This window comes from Dermacentor silvarum, chromosome 5 (assembly GCF_013339745.2).
Source record: "Dermacentor silvarum isolate Dsil-2018 chromosome 5, BIME_Dsil_1.4, whole genome shotgun sequence".
NCBI lineage: Eukaryota > Metazoa > Arthropoda > Arachnida > Ixodida > Ixodidae > Dermacentor > Dermacentor silvarum.
Genome location: NC_051158.1, coordinates 21,653,016 through 21,674,192, shown reverse-complemented (window position 1 = coordinate 21,674,192; position 21,177 = coordinate 21,653,016). Strand labels below are relative to the sequence as shown.

The 21,177-nt window shown below is 48.2% G+C and overlaps 1 protein-coding gene across 1 annotated transcript in view; it reads left to right on the top strand.

The window, feature by feature from the left end:
• LOC119453994 (tether containing UBX domain for GLUT4-like) overlaps nucleotides 1–20,960 on the top strand; it is a 50,638-nt gene extending 29,678 nt beyond the window's left edge. The window contains exons 2-7 of the mRNA XM_049667203.1: nucleotides 7,134–7,189; nucleotides 9,188–9,409; nucleotides 13,752–13,809; nucleotides 16,467–16,540; nucleotides 17,300–17,513; nucleotides 20,937–20,960. Of these exons, the coding sequence (XP_049523160.1) occupies nucleotides 7,134–7,189; nucleotides 9,188–9,409; nucleotides 13,752–13,809; nucleotides 16,467–16,540; nucleotides 17,300–17,513; nucleotides 20,937–20,960 (648 nt within the window). The remainder of the gene's footprint in view (nucleotides 1–7,133; nucleotides 7,190–9,187; nucleotides 9,410–13,751; nucleotides 13,810–16,466; nucleotides 16,541–17,299; nucleotides 17,514–20,936) is intronic.
• The last annotated feature ends 217 nt before the right edge of the window (nucleotides 20,961–21,177 follow it).

The window sequence follows — 21,177 nt, the reverse complement described above, 5'->3', positions numbered from 1 at the left end:
GGGAAGGTATCTAATAGGTGGTGAGCAGGTTCACCCTCCTCCCCCACTCGGCGGTCGATTTATGCTAGAAATAGACCGCCGCGCGTACCGCAGAAACGAACTTGAGACCGACACCCATGCAATTCCGGCAGCGCAGAGTGTTGTTTACGTCTGGCTCACCCGACGAACGACAGCCATTCCCACACGGATAGCTTTCGCCGCCGGCGTGCAAGTTGATCCACGTCGGCGCTGCTGCATCTGTCATGAGTGTGTTTTTTTGTTTGTTTTTGTCCTGTCATTGCCGAGCGTCCTCTGGATGCCTCGTTCGACATTGGCCAGGAGGAAGACGAGCTTGCGCGCAGGAAGTCACGTTGACTATACGCGTCGTTTGCACGTGGACAATATATATATATATATATATATATATATATATATATATATATATATATATATATAAACTAGTTGTCTTGAGAGGTAAGAGAAAGTTGCTTTTGAAATGTTCCGAATAAATACACAAGTCAGTGTGTGGAGGTACAAAACAGTCCCCAGTGGTCGTGCTCTTCACTTTTGTTTTTGTCTGCGTTGTTAGAGGAGCACAGACGTACTTATTCGAATCCAGCGGCAGATAGTGTTTTTAGAAACTTTGAGTTACGAAACTCCAAAGCAGGGGCGTAGCCAGAAATTTTTTTCGGGGGGGGGGTTCATCGGCCCGACCGGGGGGGGGGGGGGGAGGGGGCAAGCGTCTGCTTTCCTCTACGTGACGTGATCGATAATAAATATCCGTAGTTTAAGCACCCTCTATGTATGTATATCAAAGACATGGGACCCCCCCCCCCCCCTCCCCCCTCACGTGTGTGTGTGCTAGAGCACTGCACGGGCTCGGGCTTATCCGAAAGCCCGGGCCCGTGGGCCGTGCCGGGCCGGGTAGAACTGTTTTTTCACGGGCTCGGGCTGGGCTCGGGCACGGCGTGTGCTTTTTGACCCGGGCCCGGGCCGGGCTCGGGCTTTCTGGTCGTGTGCATGTAACGTGCAGTGAGTTATTCTCGGGCGACTCAACTCTGAAAAACATTATTTTTCGGTCTCGGGCTGGGTTCGGGCCGGTTTAGAGTCGGGCTCGGGCCGGCCTGGGGCCCAAGGTAAAGGGGTGGCGGGCCGGGCCGGGCGGGTAACGTAGATTATTTCCGGGCCCGGGCCGGGCCCGGGTCTCGCCATAAAAGTTTTGATCGGGCTCGGGCGGGCCACCCAACGTAATAACGGGCCCGGGCCGGGCCCGGGCTGAAAAAATCGGCCCGTGCAGTGCTCTAGCACTGTGTGCTTGTGAAGAAATTAAGTAAAAAGTAATGTAAGCTCAGTAAAATACAGTAAGTACGACAGGTACAGTGGGCGTTTGGAGCAACCGTCTCTCATCGCGCCACTGAATGGACCAGTCTTCGAAAACGCATCATTGAGACGACCCGCCCGATCGGAGAAGACATCATTAATTGTTAATCTCCGTTAAGCGTAGATGGTGTCGTCCTCGTCGGGGCGAAGTGCGTTTCACAAGTCAAGGACGGCTATACACGTGAAAATGCACGTGTGACCATGCAGGGTATATACCTACTCCCATAGCAATAGCTTGTTCGCTGCGTCTTTGCGCTAGAAAACTGAAATACGCGCAAAAACTAGTAATGCTTTTTTTACGAAGCTTTCGTCGCCTTGCATTTCCTGCGGCAAGTGCATGGGCCGCTGTGTCTTCCGCTGTGTGCGAGCTTGCAGCCGTCATTTGCATTTACGTCAACAGATTCAGAATTGTACAGAATATTTCACCGCACTGCATAGTTATGGCATGTGTACGCATTTTAAGTAGTGCGTGCGAGTCATTTCTGCTTCACTTAGGCCGGTGCGAACAGGAAGCGGCCTTGTACCTCACAGAATCTCGACTGATTGGTGTACTAGTGATGCAGGAATGAACTCCGGTCTTGTTCAGTGCATAGTGCACATAATCAATTTCTCAGGACGCGTGAACTCCGACGAGAACTGTCAGCGCCTGCAACAAGAGTTTACTTACGCTGTACTGCGCACATGTAATCCATGCTTGTCGGCTGTCTGTTTCGTGCATTCTGTTGCGAGTCGGTGGAATTTCACTGCTGGCATCAACCCTTTGGTGTGTACATTGCTGGTTTGGGATTCCACAACACAACAGCAACTACCAGCCTTTCGTAATTGCTGGTTTGAGATTCAGCAACACAACAGTAACTACCAGCCTTCCGTAGGGGCGCAATCGCAAACGAGAGACGTTTTGCGCTGCAGACTATGGCTACGTTCACACTTGGGAAGCGGCAAGCGGGTGGAGAGGCCAAAGCGGCCGGAAAGGCCAAAGCGGCCGGAAAGGCCAAAGCGGCCGGAAAATCTTTTCCGCGCATGTCCAAGTTCACATTTGTTTTGCTACCACCGCGGCCGCCGCTGCCGCTTTCGTCCACATCCATCTAGTCTGCGTACGTTTGTCGGCGTGGTGGCGCTCATTATCGCATTATTTGGAGCGGTATGTTCATTCACTGACCCACCCGTCATCAAAAGTGATCATCTTGCGCAATTTCGCGTGTCATCTGCGACCTTCGGTGAATTCCTCGTTGGCGTTCTGTAATTCTCCTCACACGGGCGCGGTAGCGCTGTGTCACAGGTTGCTGCCTAGGCGTGATTATATTTCTTTACTAGCTTTTATTTACAAGTTGTAATAACATTTCATCATTTCGTATTATTTTCGGCGCCTCCAGGACACGAAAGTGGCAACGGGAACACCAAAGCTAAAACCCGGGCTGGCCCTTTGTGTTGAGGCTCGCCGAAGCCTGCGCGTCCTATACGTGAGACCTACGCTCCCAATCTATCGTCGCGACGAGAAAAGCACCCCGCGACTTCTGCAACATACCGTACACGTGCGAGGAGAATTATGGAGCGCCAACGATGAATCTGCCTAACTATTGTCTGTCATGGAAGTGGAAGAAGAAATGGCTTTTATACTTCTACCTACTTGTTTTCTAGAAATGGACAATGAATAAACGGAAGACAAGAAAACCTCGGAAACGGCGGTGGTGGGTTCGCCTGGCTTTGCAAAAGCGCGAGAAGTTGGGTCACGCGACTCCGTTGGCTTCGTTGCCGCACCTCCGGTCGCGCGAAGTTGAATACTATCGCGAGTATTGCTGACAGTACGTTTTAGTGCTTCTCTTGTCGTAGAGCAAGGGGTGGTTCTTGATCGCGTCGATCAGCATTGCAGCCTACACTTTTGGTGCCATGTTCAATGTTACGACCGGAAGTTTACATGTTAGTGTAGCTTCCGGTCGAGCAGAACGACTTTCCGCCACGTTTCCGCTTCGCCATGGCGAAAAAATCGGTCCGAGACCAATTGGGCTCGCCGCCTGTTTTTCTGCCTGTTTTGCCGCCTAGGCGGGTGGATTTTTGCAAGATTTTGCCGCTTCCGCCAGCTTCGAGACCAAGTTCCTACGCGAACGCGGCCTAACCGGCACCTGAAGGGAAGCGGCGGAAATGTATACCGGAAATTTCGACCACCTGGGGACTTTAACGTGCACCTAAATCTAAGTAAACGGGCCTCGAGCATTTTCGCCTTCATCTAAAATGCGGCTGCCGCATTTGTTGCTTCATTTGTTGCGCATTTGTTGTTTCAGAATGCGGCCGCCACATTCGCGCCCAAAACCTCACAGAGTGTCAAGGCCTTGACAAACACCGTGACAGTTTTTTTCCATATGCAGACATGATTCCCTGTAAATTACCAACCCAAACGGAAGCGCCCAGGAATGAAAGTGTGAAAGTAGCACCGGTTTCTTGAAATATGTCAGCGCGAAGCGACGAGAGCAAAGGGTGGGTTAGTGGGGGGGGGGGGGGGGGGCAAAAATTTCGGGGGGGGGGGGGGTTTAACCCCCCCAACCCCCCCCCTTGGCTACGCCACTGCTCCAAAGGTCGGACTAGATTCGAGTGTTTCATTGGGAGCTGTCGGAAATCGGGAGAAAAGACAAATATCGGTTCGCTCCTTGACGTAATGACGCCGAATAATAGTTGTCAGTATACGGTGAATCCGGGCGAGGCGTGGCTGGTTCTGGTCGTTGGTAATGGATGTTGTTTACGTTCTGTTTCTGCTGTCGTTTACGATTTATATCTCGGTCGGTTCGATTTCGAGAAAAGTTGTCTTTTTTTTTTTTTCTTTCTGACTTTCCTGTTTTGGGGGATCGGCTTAGAATTGAGGAAATACGGTATATTTGGAGTTGTGTAAATTCTCCCGCACGATCATTGCACGTACCATGATGAGACTTTTTGCGAGTTTGAAAAGTTGGCGTATTGGTTGGAAAAATAAGGCCCACCAGCTGTGGTGCCGTATAGTGGCTTTGGCTTGGCGCTGCTAAATAAAGTCCGAGGTCGCGAGATCGAATCCCGGCCGCGGCGGGCGCATGTCGATGTGGGCGAAATGCAAGAACACACCCGCGTACCGAGCATTGTGGGTAAACGTTAAAGAACCCCGGGTGGTCAAAAATTGACCCGGAGTGTCCCCAATTACGGGCGGCGTGCCTCATAATCATATCGTGGTTTCGCCACGTAAAGAAAACCAGAATTTAATTTACATTAAAAATACGACAGCCTAATTTGATACGAAATGCTGGCCACAAAATGCCGGACCTGGTGTCGTGGACTGTATCGTGACGTGACAGAGAGCAAAATATGCTGACGTCGTGTACCAATAAGGCTCTATACGGTCGAACCCGGATATACCGAATCCACATATAAGGAATTATTGTGTATAACGAACAGAAGTAAAGTCCCTTGAAAATTTTTCCATGAATTTTTTTTAGATATCAAATTGCCTACATATCGAACTTTTTGTGATCCCCTTCAGATTCGATGTATCCGGGTTCGACTGTAAATGACGTTGCACTATTAGAGAGAGAGAGAGAGAGAGAGAGAGAGAGAAAAGCTCTAGGTCTGTCAGTCATGAAATACCATCAAACGCACCACGAGGTTCTATAGAAGACACTTGTGGCGCTTCGAAAGCGAAACGCTTTTTCCCCGGTCCTCTCGCCAATTCCCCGCTACGTAGACCGAATGACGTATGAACGAAGTTGTTTGTCACCGCGCTTGGAACATATTACGGCATATTTCCTTCTTACGTCGCAGAGTAATAAAGCTTGACCTCCGTCTTTTTGCGTTTATCACCGAGGTTTCCGCGAGCAGCCATCGCCGATTCTGTTTGCTAGCCCCCTCCCCTCCCCTCCCTTTTTTTTTTTTTTTTTTCGCTGGTACAGTTTGCGACAAAAGTGCGCGGGCCATGTGCGCTGCCAGCAGAGGAAACTCGGTCTCCGCTCCGGCCCGAGCAAATGCGAGCCGCGCACGCCTAGAACTTAAAACAAGACGGAAGTTCAAAGGAAGGCGGAACCTCGAAGTGATGTGGAGTATAGTCGGACAAGGAATAGTCGCTTTGAGCCAACTTTTGAGCGTCGGGGCTGACGATGGAACATAGCCACAGCTACATTTTTTACTAGAACGTTGTCCTTTCACCACGTTCAGCGCGCATGCGCACCGTGGCCCCGCGGACGCCATTATGACAGTACAGTGCTCTCCGTGTACAGTCCTCTCAGTACAGACCATATCGCAGGAGCAGCCCAACCCAGAGAGACTTGGTTATTCTCTCTCCCGAAATGTGTGTCACGGCGATCACGCAGCCAGCCGCGGCCGCGTTTTGCAACGCGCCCGAGAAAACGCTGACCGGCGCTGGACATCTAGGCCGTCATTTGCGCAATATTTATACTCGCAGGAAGCAGCGCGTCGCACGTTAAGGCTGCGTCATACGGGGAAAAAAAAAAAAAAAAAAAAAAAAAAACGCGACGTGGACGGAAAAGAAGGTCGTGACGGGCACAGGTGTTTCTTTTGTGTGTCTGTGCTTGTCTTTTTTTTTTTTTTTCGTCTTGAAAGGCGACCGGTTTGCGAAGTCGTTGGGGCGTGCCCATACGGAATGTTCTCGAACACTCCTACGTAATCGTTAGGCATATTTCGTTTCATTTATTAACCTTAAGTACCCGCGGTCCACTATGGGCTATTACATAAGGGGGGGGGGGGGGGGTGTACATAAATAAGCAATAAAACACTCAAAATTGCGACGACAGTTACTCAGTCGCATTGGCGGAAAAAGATGGTGGGCAGGTGGTAGCGACGGTATTGTGAAGAAGGCCGTTGCAGTTTTTGGCTGCACGAGGCAAAAAAAGAAAAAAATATATGTGTGGGTGGGGTGATGTAAGGAGCACTACTAAGTGACGAATAGAAAAGCTTGTGGAATAGATGAAGCGTTCCTATGTGCGTCGGCGGAGAGGTGAAGTTCGCAACCCAGATTCCGCTTTGAAAGCGGGAACTTCGTGAGAACAGGATGATGAATCTGGCGGCACAATTTTGTTACACCGCTTCAAGGTCATCTACGAGACCATCTGACTAACGCATGCTCTATAGTTTCGAACGGATAAGTGATTTATTGGGTAGTACTTTAACGTGTTTGGCCGCGTTACGAAGGTGACGTTTCAGAAAACCGAGGACCCCCTTTACCGATGATATGGCGTTTGTAACATGTGCACCCGCCGTGGTTGCTTATATTAGTGGCTACGGGGTTGGGCTGTTAATGTTAAGCACGAGGTCGCGGGATCGAATCCCGGCCATGGTGCACGGCGGCCGCATTTCGTTGGGGGCGAAATGCGAAAACACCCGTGTACTTAGATTTATGTGCACGTTAAAGAGCCCCAGGCGGTCGAAATTACTCCGGAGTCCCCCTGGCCATTACGGCGTGCCTCACAATCAGATCGTGGTTTTGGCACGCGAGACACCATTATATACATATCACGACATTGACGTCATGATGAATAAATGACGTCACGGCGAGCTGGTGCGGGTTTGCAAGTTCTTGCGAACTTGCGTTTTTTTCGAAATTACCACCTGTATGCTAGCAATAAAGGTGTGGCTTTTTATATTTTTGAAGGGTAATACGCTAACACAGCTAAAACAAGTTTTCTCTTTAGTGTCTTGTTCTTTTAATGTTGCTTTTCAGTGTCCCTTTGACCCTTGCGTATACATTTCGCATGAGCGTGCGTCGTCTGCTTCTAACATCTGCTCGCACAATGGTCTTCTTTCAGATTCTGGAAGATGCCTGCAAGAAGCAGCGACTGGACCCGGCGGAATACGATCTGTAGTGAGTACTTAAACACACGAGTGATTTCCTCTCTTCGGTGCGTTTGAGCATTCGGTAAAACACTGTCGTTTACGGCATGCATTTTTACGCGTGTTGTTCGCGTAATGCATGCCAATAATGCATGCTGTTCATTTAGTATACTGGATAGGTATAATTTTGTATATATGTTATGAGCGAGCACTGTCGACATGCACCTAACTGCATATGGTTAAGCTAAACTTGAGGCGGGTTGGTTGGTATTTCATGACCAATTAACTTAAGGCGCAAATGAGGGGGAGAAAAACATCACCGCCCATGGACTCCGTACAGATGGTAAACCAGCGAAGCTGAAATGTGCGGCCCCGGTATGAGCCACACGTGATTTCTTTCTTTTCTTCTTTCTTTCTTTCTTTCTTTCTTTCTTTCTTTCTTTCTTTCTTTCTTTCTTTCTTTCTTTCTTTCTTTCTTTCTTTCTTTCTTGTCCCTGGCTCATACCCGCATAACCAATGCAGGTATGCGCCACATGTGATTTTAGTATCGTTAATCGTGTCGTAAGTGACGAGCATGTGATGTTATTGATGTCATGACCTATCAGTCATGATAGTCATACATTCGTACCCTTCCATGCCAATTTTGGTATATGTCAAGTAACTGAACGAGACGCGAGTTTTCGATAGGTTTATTTCCGCCGGAGGGTTTCTGTGGTCGGACCACGAGTGTTTTAGCCTAGGCATATACAGACGGACACGGATCGCAAGTACTTTGTTCAGTTGCCGAGCTGCTACAGTACTGCGGCTTACTCTATTAGTCGATCATCTTTTTCTGTCTACCGATGCGTCACTTTGTTGCGTAGAAAATTGCCGCCGATGGCACCGCTGCTGCTGCTCAATTTGAACCGCCCGCCACAAAGTGTATGTGTTGACGTAATCTCCACGTGACCTCCCTCTATGTCGATCTCTGTGAATGAGCCAGTGCTGTCGTCACACGAAAGGTACCATGGTGTACAACAGGCAGCGCGCTACTCCAGTTTCATTTTCGTCGTTTTGATGCTCGCAATAGCTCTGTTCTCGCTACGAATGATGACTTCGGTATGATAAAGCCCAATCTTTCAATCAAGCTCAACTTATATTTAGTGTCCATTTAAAGGGAAACACCTGGTTGGAGAAAAGAGGCTGTTTTGTGCCGTGGTCGACAAACTGCTGTTTGTGTCCATATGCTTAAACGATTGGTCACTCTTCTTTAGCTATAAGACTAAGGCTGCCGTGTTCTTCGAGGACATTCTCCAAAGAACACCTCACACCATACGCCGAATTCTGAGGATAGCGGTTTTCTGACGGACGTTATGACACGTTGTATAAAGCACGTTAAATTTTTTTCGCAACCGCTTTTTTTCCCGGATGTCGGCTTTTGTGATATTTTTCTGCTATCATTCTGTGCAAATCATACAAAGCTTGGCTCTCTGACAAATGCGGTTACCACTGAAAACGCCTTTCTTTTAAAACTGTTTGTAACCGCTGTGCCAGAGCATGTGGCACGGCGCGCAAGTGGTTAGGGATTGTTTTTTTTTTTTTTTTCTGAGCAGACGACACACAGGTGGCCCATTCACCTATGACTGCCCTGTCTGAGCCACGCGGCTGGTCTGGACCTCTCTGGACTATGCAGGGCGCCGCGTATACTTCGAACCGGACGCCTCTCGGGAGTCATATACAAACCACGCCAAAAATGGCGGGATGGGCAGCCATTTGAAGTTTGATTTCGGGCCAAAACCTGAGCCGAGGAGAGTTCATCTTTATTTTAATGTGTATAATCATGCATATTGGCTTCTTATTGTCTCTGTTACAACGTTAAAAACTGAGAATAGTTGGACGGCTATGGTCCGTACAGACCAGCGCAACTTTGCTGTAGATAGACGCGCTGCTTTATCTGTGACGTATTGTCAGATGCGCTACATACCGTATATATAGATGTATGTGTGGCTCAACGCGCGATGCTCGTTGAATCACCCCTCTCGCGGCGCAGCCACCACGAGCGGCCGCTGTCGCACAGCCTGCCGGTGTCGTTCACCAACCTGCCCAACAATGCCGAGCTGGAGCTGCGCGCCGCCACCACGGTCCAGCGGCGGACCGCCGCCGCCGCCAACGTGGACATCTGCCTGCAGCTCGAGTCCGGCGAGCGGCTCATGGCGCAGTTCCCGGCCTCGGCGTCGCTGCTCGACGTCGTCTCCCGCTGGCCCGACAAGATGTAAGACATAATACATGGTCTCTTATTTAACTCGTCTTAACTTATTTGACGTTTAACTCTTATTGCGATAGTAATGATATGGACTGGAGCTCCAGGCGCATTTCTGCCGTCGTCATCGCCGTCGCCGTGAGGTTCCGTGTAAAGTCCAAGGGCGGTAAAATCGCCTCCGCGCGCCGTATGCTGATGTGCGAGTGAAAGCGTGCGAGGGTGAGCCGGCGATCTTGCGCACGCAAGGGAGGTAAGCGGGAAGGAAGCGCGCCGTTTTCGGGTCGCGCGCAAGGCTCCGGGGGGGGGGGGGGGGAGGGTAGGGAGGGGGATTCTACGCTGTGCGCGCCCGCCCGGCCGTCATGGTCGCTGTATCTTGAAAGCCATCTGCGTTGGGTCGCAGTACGCCTTGCGCTTTGTTTTCGCGGCTAAGTTCGCGTTGATGCGAGACGCAGCCCGAAGGTCAATTCGCTCGCCCGCCGCGCTTGCTCACTCCAGCGTTTTGACAGCGAGTTTCCGCGGTCATCGAGTGAGATATATGCGTTCATGTTTGCTTCTGCGCGCGTGACACCTTACTTGTTCATTGAGTTAGTATGCCTACGTTTACAAGTTTATACGGTCGATAAAACTACTAACCTTACTTCGTATAGCTGTCCACTAATTTGCTATCGCAATCGATGTTGCGCCTTCCGGGCGAAACTGCGGCTTTTTTTTTTGATGCGCTGTAAAACTTGGTATGCCGATATGTCTCGGCGGAGCAACTATTTTTAACAGCGAAGCTGTTTAAGCCAGCCGTAATTGTGGTTCGTATCAAGAAACTATCACCATCAGCAATGAAGATAGATATAAGAGAAAAGAAACTTTTTTGCCGAAGCGGGATTCGAACCCGCGTACTCACGGTCCCAGGCGAGCGTTGTAACCATTAGTACAGCCACGCTTGCAGAACATGCATTTAGATGTAGAGCCTTGGAATTAGTGGCGAATGCGAACCATATGATTGCGTTCGAGCGTCGTCGTCTTCGTCCACAGCTGGCGCGTTAACACGCGCTCGTGCCAATGCTCTGCCAGATGAAGAGGTTTTGCGCGCTATGCTCGGGAAAGAGATAAAGAAAATGAGAGTGATAGAGAGACGCATTCACGGAGCGGGTCTGCTGGAACGCGTTGTCGGCATTGGAACGTGGTGTCGGTGTTGTAAGCTGCGCTATGCAACTCAGTGACGGTCGTTAGTCCGAGACGCGCGAAAAGAAATTATCATCATCATGAGTAATAATATGAAAATTTCGCGCGCACTTCCGGAAAATGCTGGGCTACGATCGCCCAGCTTCGCTGTTTCAAGCGTTGCGCGGCCGAGTGCAAAAAACTGTTAAGCGTTTTTTTTCTTTAATAAATCGTTTATTTATAAGTAAACGGAGACGGAGTTGGAAAATGAGCGGCGGAACGGTGTGCCGTAGGCAATCACGTGACAGGGGGACATGGAAAGGGTGGGGGGGGGGGGGGTTGCGCGTAGTGTACGAGGTGAGGCTAATTTCACAGCAAATCCCTCTTAACCCATCTAAATAAGTTCTCTCTGAAGCCCCCTAAATGAGGTTAGGTTAGGTTGACTGGTTGGTTGGGTCAAGGTTAACCTATAGGCTAACCCCAGTTAGAGGGATTTAGAGATAACAATTCATCGGAGACGTTATAGGGGGATTCTGTGTGAAATGTTCGCCTGATTGTGCTGCGGTCGCGTTGAATTGCTCATTGCTTTAAGTACACTGCCCCGAGAAGTACCACTGTGCTGCTATCTCTATCACGCGCGTTCATTGCGCTGTTGTGTTTCGGTCGACTCGTACACGACAACAGCATTTATTAGCCCGCACATGAACGCGTGATGCAGTAAAAGTAATCGTGCGGATCTCGAGATATAATCGTCGGATGATAGGATCTCGCAATGCTTTCGAATTATACAGTCGCTCGAGTGAATGAGCGTGACCATCTGCTCATATGTTCTATTCTTGTACTTTCAGTCAGGTTGTGCTGCAATCGTCTGGTGCAGCTGATAAGGGAATTTCCGCGCTACTTCAGCTCGACTACAGTCGAGAGACGAGACGTTTCCTGCGCGACGAAACACACCGTGCCATGCTTGTAATTAACGACGTACTTGTCGTGGATGCACTCGCCATATCGACGCGGCGCCTCTGGCCGGAGCGTTTCGAACCGAAGAAGCGCAGCGTGTGAAAAAAACAGGCGCGAAGTACGCGCCTACGAATACCGTCTTTATTCGATTATAAGGTGAGGGTGCAGTTCGGGGACCCGAGAAAAAAAAAAAAAAAGCTTAAGTATGCACACTAATATAAGGTGACATAGAGTAGCCGACGGATTATTCAGACTCAGCAGGGATTGCCTGAAAAGCTGAATTACTGACACAGCCAGAAATCAAAATGGCGACCATGAAATAGTGGGGGGGAAGGCAGCTTCACCACGCGAAGTGAGAGTTAGCAAATTTTGCCTTTAGGTGTGGCTTCACGGCATAGCGGCGCGCGCTGCCGTAAAGCCACACTGTAAGGAGACATTAGCAATGCCGTGAAGCCACACCTAAAGGCAAAATTCGTGTGTAAGGCGGGGGCTGACTTTGAGGCCAAGGATTCTTGGAAAAAAAAAAAAAAAGCTCGCCTTATATTCGAATAAATACGGTAGTTTGCGTAGAACTGCTCAATTCTTTGTCTGCCGTTATTATTATTGTTTTTTTTTTGTTCAGTAATACGATCGCAAGAGGAATTGCGTGGTGCTCGAATTCGCGCTAACTGCGATGCGCAGCAGTTTCCTCTATGTAGTGACGCACTCGACAGGCAGTCTCCTTTTTTTTTTTCGGCGCCGTGGCTTACTCGATTTTGGTCACCGGATGCGGTGTGCACTGGGCGCGGTGTTCATTTCACCCCACCGGCTGTTTGTTTTCGAAACGGAAAACCGCGCGGGGATGAGCTGCGCTCACGCACAGCTTTGTCATGTGTTTATCTCCTCGTTTTATTTGTTGTTTCTTCTTTTTTTCTTCCTTCCTGCTTTCCTCTTTCTTTCGTTCTTTCCTTCCCTTTCTTATTTCTGCCGTTTCCATTTTTATTTCCTTCTTGATCTCTTGCTTTTTTATCTTGCCTTCTTTCTTTATTCTCTCTCTCTCTCCCTTCCTTTATTTCCTTCTTCCTGTCTGTCTTCATTCATTACGTTTTTTATTTCTTTCTTTTCCATACCTTCATTTATTTCATTCGATCCTATTTCTTGTTCTTCCTTTCTTCATTCATCCCTATCTCTTTCTTCTTTTCTTTCTCTCTTGCATTTTTCTTCCTTCGTTTCTCATTTTCTTTCTTTCCTTTCTGACTCTTTGTTCCTTTTTACTTCCTTTATTTATTTTGTTCAACTTGTGATACGTTTCTGTAGGTCCTATAATACTTTAAAGTGAAGTTTTGAGAAGCCATTGAGACTGGTTGGTTGTGATGCTTTTTCTTGTGCGGGCTAGTAATTTGCTAGCACAGTGGGGGGTCCTACTTCGCAAGGATTGTTCATCTGATTCCGTTCACTTCTTATCACTTGTCCTCCTGAGGGGCTGATCCTGGTGATAACAGAGGCGTGGCTTCATGCGAGCCAAAAACAAATGGAACAAAGAAAGAACAGAAAATGAAAAGTATTGGTATGAGTATGTGGCGTCAATGAAATGCAGGAGAGCTTTGTACTTGGATAAAGATGCTCATTACAGCATCCCATGTGGCCAAATTAATCCACAGTCCTCCACCGTGGCATCTGTTTTTGTAGAATTTAGACGCATCTAATGGATGTACAGTTTACAGAATTGCGAAATCTCTATTCTGGTGCGGGGTTAAAAGTTGCAAACTTGATTCACAATTTTATTTTGTTTACCTTTTTTGGGAGCCTTCATATAGTAGGTTTCCATATTCTGCATTGAGTAGAATTTACCGTTCTCCCTTGAATATAGAGCAAATTTCAATAAATTGGTTCACTAATTGCCCATTCTCAATGGAGGTGGCTTATCTACTGTATGTTACAGCACACATCTAAGGACGCTTATGGACGTGTATTTTTTTTATGGCATTTTAATCTGTTTATTTGAATAGAGAAGTAAATGTAAATGGCTTTATTTGCTGTATCTATTCGTTCTTTGATGTCTCACATTATCGTGTGCTCTGTACCAGCGTGGTTTTCAGTCATTGTTCATTGATTAAGGTTGCAGATATGCTCCCTGATCTGATCAGTTTTCTTTCTTTTTTTTTTTGGAAATAGGCTCTTTTTCACCATTCAAACACTGTTTCAATTAAGCTCTCCTGCTAGTTGGTTTACGACTCGAAATTCTTTTTTTTTTTCTGTTCAGTGAGGTCCAAGACACAGCCCAGAAAATGGACTTGGTTTGTGTCTACATGAGGAAAGAGGTAAGATAATTTTCAGACACCTCTGCATTTCTCCTTTTCCTGTTCATTCTGTGCTCGCTGCAGGGAAGATTTAATATTACAGACTAAGACGATCACATTGAAGGAATAATGCAAGTACAAGCGCTGCTCTTTCTATGTGATCGTCTTGCACCCCTGTCAGACAGGCAAATTTAGTCTCTTTTTGTGCAAAGATGGACAGTGTTGTGTAAAGAAGCAGAGAAAATGACCAGGAAGGAGGTCACTTTATGTTCATGTTCTCTGCTTCTTTCCGTACCGCTTTATTTATTTGGTTGACATTACATGATTATTGTGAAGCTGGACATATTGTGAAGCTGGACACAAAAGATGCCGTCAATGATCACCAGACTAGGCCTCTAATGCTCCCCCTAGCACAAAATGTCGCACAAACTGGCCCACCAATTTACTGTTCTAAAGTTTAGTGTCATTTTGAGTACTTCACTGGTAGTGTCATTTGCATGCAGGCTGTCACGTGGAAAGGTTTAGTGATGCTCGCCAGCGGGGTGCAGTCCTTGAGCTCACTTCCTTGTGTCGTAGTGTGTGAAGCCTCGATTGCGCAGCTTCGAAAATAAGTGACATGATACCCAATGCTGGGTCTGCAATAGGAGAACTTTGTCCATACGCCTTTGAAAGAAAAAGAAAAAAAAAATGTGAGAAAAAAACGTGCACTAACTGGGAAAACGTACGACCTGAAGTCACTAAGAAATTTGGCAGACTCCAACTGTAGTTAACATCTACGTAATGCGAATCGTTGTAGCCCGAGACGCCGACGGGTCCCGCGCAAACGGTCCGAGACGCGCCTTGTCGGTTTTTTTTTTCTTTTTTTTTTTTCAGCTTCGGCAAGTCATTGGGCAAGCTTATACGTTCCCGCTCCTCGAATTCGGCCTGGGTCACAGCAGCGTATTCCGGCGGGGCATTTTGGCGAGAAGCTTTGTGACGTGCCCACTCGGCCAGAACGTTATAGCGTTTAAGGCGGCGACGGGAAACTGAAACGAAATCTAGCTGGTGGCGGCGTCGTAAACCGCAGAATACGATGCCGCCGGAACGAAACACGACGCTCACTTCGCGCCGCCTGCAGCAGCTAGGGAATGGCGGCGCGGTCGGGTTTGCGTTATCGCTTTTCTAAAAGCGTGCAGTGAACGCTTCCAGCGGCACTACGCCATACTCGCTGTAAAAACAGATAGGTGAAGATGCTTATCTCAATAGCGTTAATTGGCGGCGATAACTGTGACTGCGACGCGGCGACGACCCGCGTGGAGATTAATTTGCTGTTACCGGATTAGGAAATTGAGACCGCGCCTGAAGTTTATCACGTGACATGCGTGCGCGAGTACTGCGGGGAAGCCTGCCGCGGCGGGCGGATACCATTCTCGATCGCGCGCGCGCCTCGCGCCATTTCTTGTTTACACGAGATCTAGCCGCTGGAAAATCGTATCGTACGATCGCAATTTCGCGATGTACTTAACGTTGGGGTCGACAGATGGTGTTTTCCGGGAACGTATTAACCGATAAAAAAAAGAAGCATATTAATATTGGGTCATTTTTCGTGTTCTCTGTCCAAAACGCTGGCGCCGAGAAATAGTACAAAAGCTGCTTTTCAACGAGGTCCTGCTGCAGTTCTGAAGACACACTATTGCGATTTCGAATGTCATAAAAAAAAAGCCCGCCATGGTGGCACAGTGGCTATGTTGATCTGCTTGATCCCAAGATCACAGGTTTGTTTCCCCGTCAGTACGGCTGCATTATGATGGAAGCAGTGTGCACAAACAACACTCTTGCATTTATATTTAAATACACGTGTGTTAGAGAGCCCCAGGGGGGTCAAAATGAATCTCCAAAGCCCTCCATTACAGCGTCTGTCACAGCCCGAGCGTTGCTTCGGAATGTTAAACCGTACGAATCAATCAGTCAAGTGTTATCAATGTCCCTGTGTCATGTATGCAGTTCGAAACTAACTCATTCTGCTGCTTGCTTTGGATACGACGCTGTCTTGGATCTGGACAAGTGATCATGTTATTGCGAGGTTGCAAGAATTCGTTTATTTCCTTATTTTGGTTGTCACATTGCAATGGGAAAGGAGGCGAGAGAAAAAGCCGTGCTCTGATGGCTTGAAGAGTCACTCGCCACCCGTTCAAACACTGGCTGAAGTGGAAAAATGCAGGAACACAGTTGGTGTACCAACTACAAGAAATGAAGTAATATGTCACAAAAAAGTAAATACTACAAAGTCTCAACGTTGGCTGTGTTTACTTTATTTGTACAAAAAATTTGCGCCAAGTGCTGTCCTATTTTGCCGACATTGCCTAAAATAAAATACATTGCACCTACTGATTTTCCCATCGGCATAAATTCCATGTGACACTTTCTTTTACCACGTAGCAGTCGCATGCCGCCAGAGTGACACTTCCTGTGGCGAAGTGCTTTTGCCCGAAGTGTAATTAAACTTGCCCGCGTGACTAAGGTGTTAGTGTGCATTACATTACCTTAGTTATTTCTACACATTAACTAACTATCCCAGCAAAGAGTCTTTTTATGCACCGTAGTGCTATGGCTTTGAGACCTTCAACGAAAAGTTGGTTGTTTGGCTTACCCACGCAACTTCCTGGTTGTGTTTTTTTTTTTTCTGCTGCCGTTTCCAGATTGTCGGCATCGAGCAGCTACGCGAGACAACTTTGCAGAATCTTGGTCTCACGAGTGGCAGGGCTGCCATCAGGTATTGGACCCTTTCTAAACACATTGTCTTGTTTAGCTACTTCGGACGCATGTTTGCTTTCCCTTTCTTTTATTGTGTTAGACAGACATTGCCTTTGTGCCCAACTTAACAGACCTTTATTTTCATGCAAGGAGGGCTCTCAATATGTTGTTCCTTACTAATTCTGTATTATTCCTTGCTATAAGTTAATAACTATAACAACGCAGTACTTTAACAATCAAAATAAAAATTACCCGCAAAAATGCACGGTGACAGACATAGCAGAACAGGCAGCATAAACTGCTATAAGACATGTCGAGCTTCATATGAACTGTTTCTGCCATGCCTATCTGCAACTCGAGAACTCTCACACAAAAAAAAAAATTGACTCTAAGAGACAACAGAAATTGACAGACTGCTGGAATTGCAACAATGAAAGCTGTTCAGGGGGGGTATTTTGTAAGAGTTCACTGAGTGGACTGTCCATTTCGGCTGTCGCCGATTGGCTCCAGCTATACTGGAGCCAATCCCCAGAATGAATGAGTTGTACCCCCAGAATACCCCCCCCCAGAATGAATGAGTCATAGAAAGTTTCGGGAAATCTTTGGTGGTTTCCTGAAAAAAAGAGAGAAGTATTGACATGACAAGGGTTATCACTGCCACATGCCTTTACACCCCAGTGCTCTGTAACTTCTTGGTACATGTTCAATTATGCATGACATAAAAAAAAAGGAAACAGTAAAGTGTGTGCCGAGTTATTATTTGCCCCTCTTGCTGCAGGCTTCTGCACAGGCCCAAAGGCACCGTTGTGCAGCAGGCCCACGTGAGCCGGCATTTCGCGGTGCCATTCAAAAAGGAGGGGGACCCACCCGCAGCCCGGAGCGCGAGCCCGACCCGGACGACGCGGCCCACATCGCCAAAGCAGGCTCGGCCCACAACGCCCTGTAGTGACATGGCCACCTCGCCAACACAGCCGAGATCAGCGTCACCACAGGTGAGCCAGACCTGCATAGAAAAGCCATCGGAGAACTGTCATAGGGGGGGGGGGGGGGCGCAGGAAAGGTGTGTGGAGCAGTGGCAAAATATGCATAGCCACCTCAAGAGATAAAATGGATAAGATGGCCATCTAAATGAGGTGTGCGGAAATCTGCAGTGTTCTAAACATAGGTTCACAAAAAAAAAAAAAAAATTGCCGAAGCCACTGAAGGAATATTGTCAAAATCAAGTGTGTCAAGTGTGTGAGCATTATGAGCATAATTTATTGTATAATTATTGGTCAATTGTATAATTGTAGTAATTATTGTATAATTATTATCAAATCCCGGCCGTGGCGGCTGAATTTCGATGGGGGTGAAATGCAAAACCGGCCGTCTACCGTGCATTGGGTGTGCGGTAAAGAATCGCAGGTGGTTGGAATTAATCCAGAGTCCCCCCACTATGGCTTGCCTCATTACCCGATCATTGTTTTATCACATAAAACCCCACAATTTACTTTAAATTCTGTAATTATTATTGAAGCTTACCGTATTTATTCGAATCTAGGCCGATAGTTTTTTCCAAATAATCATATACGAAACTCTAGGGTCGGCTTAGATTCGAGGATTAAAAAAAAAAACGCGCCAGTTTTTAACTGAAACTGATAAATATGGTGCATAGTTAGCGCCATCTAGAAAAGGCAGTATCACAGCCGCTACTAGCCGCGCCAATAGCCAGCTGCAGTACATGAGCTGACGTCGCCATTTTGACCTGTGTCGTATCGGTAGTATCCATGGAGGAAAGAAACAAAACGGGAGAGGCCCTGACGTCGCACTTTTTGAAGCCGGAAGTGCTGCCATGTTGGTGTGCCATCTCCCTTTGAACCTCCAATCAGCTCGCCGGAGCAGATAGGCACGAGCGGGGCGCGAGCTTTGAACTTGCATTGTTACCAGCCGCCGGAAGTATGTACTGTCGATGCGCGTCAGAACAAACCCTACGAAACTTTTGTAGCAGTTTTAGCGAAGTAGACGCTGCTCTGTGTTTTTCTGTGGCACGTTGAAGAAGACGACGAAGACCCGCACCGTGGTTGCTTGAGTGTATCTGTTGCTGGCCGACACTCACACTCACAGACCCAAAACACAACTTTGGAGCTTAAGCACCGCACTCCAACGTCAGCTTTTCTCGCGAACAAAATGTGCTAAACGAAATAGACACCGGCGAAAAAATCTTATCTCACTTTTCAGAGGCCGAGAGCAGCAGCGAGAATTTCAGGAGCGCGGTTGCTATGGCAACTTTTACGTTTGGGGTACCCGTCCCAGGGCTTCTTTGCGAAAAACAGCACGTGACTTCCGCCACACTATCTCCAATACGTCCGTGCTGGCCGGGGCCTCTCCTGGGTTTCCTTCCTCCATGGGTAGTATCGGTATGGTGTAGTATCGGCGCGTGGCGTTGTCGTAATGGCACCAAACAGGCGATGCCACTATAGTGCCGCTTTCCAACGAATAGTTGTGCTAGCTATAGAGGCATCGTCAAACGTTCAAGCCAGGCAGGACTTTGGGCATTGATGAGAAAAACGTCCGTATTTGGAGGGGGCCACGGGTGCGTGCGCGGCAACGAGGATGGCATTTACCGAAGAGCTTTGATCGTGCGCTTCTTCAAAAAGTGCAGCACCTCTAATGCGCTTGATGGTACTGAATATCGTGCACCGTTTGAAGATGACAGCGATAACGAAGATAGCGACGAGGCTAACAGCGGTGATGATGTAAAATGAGCTCGGCATGTTCATATTCAATAAATGCTGTTTCGTTTTGTGAACGCTGTGCTCGCTTCTTTGTTCGGCCTACATTCGAGCTAAGTTTTTTTTTTTCTGGCTTCGGACTTTGGGGGGTCGGCTTAGAATCGGAGTCGGCCTAGATTTGAGTAAATACGGTATGTTTGTCTGTACGCCACTGCCTTGTAAGTGTTTATGGGCTTAGCCAAGGCTGTTGATTCAGCCTGCGTTTCCTTGCTAGATTTATTTGTGAAAACTAAATGTGAATTGAATGGAATATTTAAAAGTGATAGCTTCCCAGCAGATCTGCTGAGATATGCTGATGGGACATTTGTTGGGTAACTGTATTGGGTAATGATATGGTGCCTGTCGGTGCTGTGGCGTACGGACATGTCGAAGTGCGCTCGGCAGGTAGCCTTCAACCTCACTGTGTGACGAGATGAGACGCATGCTGATGTATTGTAAACTAAACAATCAAGTTCAACCTATGGCCATACCACCAGGTATGCTGTGGCCATTGTGCCAGAAGTATTGCCTATGGTTGATTGATTGATTGATTGACTTTTATTGTTTTCTTTGCAGTTTGCGAACACTGCATGTACCCTTAGCGCTGGTCTAGTTTGGGTCTAAAGAAATCAGATTTCTGGATTTCAAAGTGTAGTGAAGAAGAGGAAGAAGTGCTCTTGCATCTGTCGCTGTGCCATCAGCGTTCGTGGACTGCCTCGATTGCGTGAAACGTCATTGTCTAATAAATCGTCATATTGGTGGAAGGTGCTGCAATCCCCGACCTCGCCCTGGAACTTCGCAGCCGAACGTTGCTGACTGCTTCAGCCGCTACCGTGCTCGATGCTACCGACAATCTGCCTGCAGCTTCCGCCACTCCCATCATTTGCGGCGCCGTCCAGCGGCAGCGGGACCCTCCTGTCTTTAGCGGAGCCGGTGAGACTGACGTGGAAGATTGGCTCTCTACCTATGAGCGCGTCAGTGATCACAAGTGGGATGACCCGACGAAGTTACGTTCCGTCATCTTCTATCTTGCTGACGTTGCGAACCTCTGGTTCCACAATCATGAGCGGGAACTCCAAACCTGGTCCGCTTTCAAGACAGCATTCATGGAAGTCTTCGGCCGCCCAGCCTTACGAAAGCTCCGTGCTGAACAGCGTCTACGCCAGGGTGCTCAACAGCCCGGTGGGACGTACACCAGCTACATAGAGGATGTCGTGGATATTTGCGCCCGCGTCGATTCTACCATGAGTGAAGAGGACAAGGTGAAGCACATCCTCAAGGGCATCGAGGACGACGCATTTCAAATGCTTCTCGCGCGAAACCCTTCATCTGTCGCAGCTGTTGTCACTCTTTGCCAGAGCTTCGATGAGCTCCGTCGACAAAGGGTCCTTGCACGCAGCGCTGTTGCACCCGGCCACTCTCTCTCGGGCCTCACGCTTCCCTCAAACTCCTCGCCAGAATCCTCACTCTCCGTTCAGATTAAGGATTTTATTCGTGAGGAGGTGGCGTGCCAACTGTCTATGCTGCCTCTCAGCAATCGACCCCTACAGCCTGACACATCTCTGGCTGCTCCCATTAGGAGAGCCATTCGCGAGGAACTTGCCGACTCGCTACCTTTGGCTCAACACTGTCCTCCCGTGGCGGCACCTCTGACCTATGCCGCAGTCGCAGCGCGACCTGCGCTGCTGACATTTGCATTTCCTGTGACAGTGTGACCTCAAGCAGTGCCAACTCCCACGTCGCCTCCTATTCCGCCTCGAAGCCAAGTTCAGAACCCTTGGCGCACAGCAACAGACGCAAGAGCACTTCTTCCTCTTCTTCACTACAAAAGTAATTTATTTTCGCATTTGGGCTGTCATGAATTCGGGCTGTCACGAATTCGGACTGTCAGAAATGTTTTCTGAGC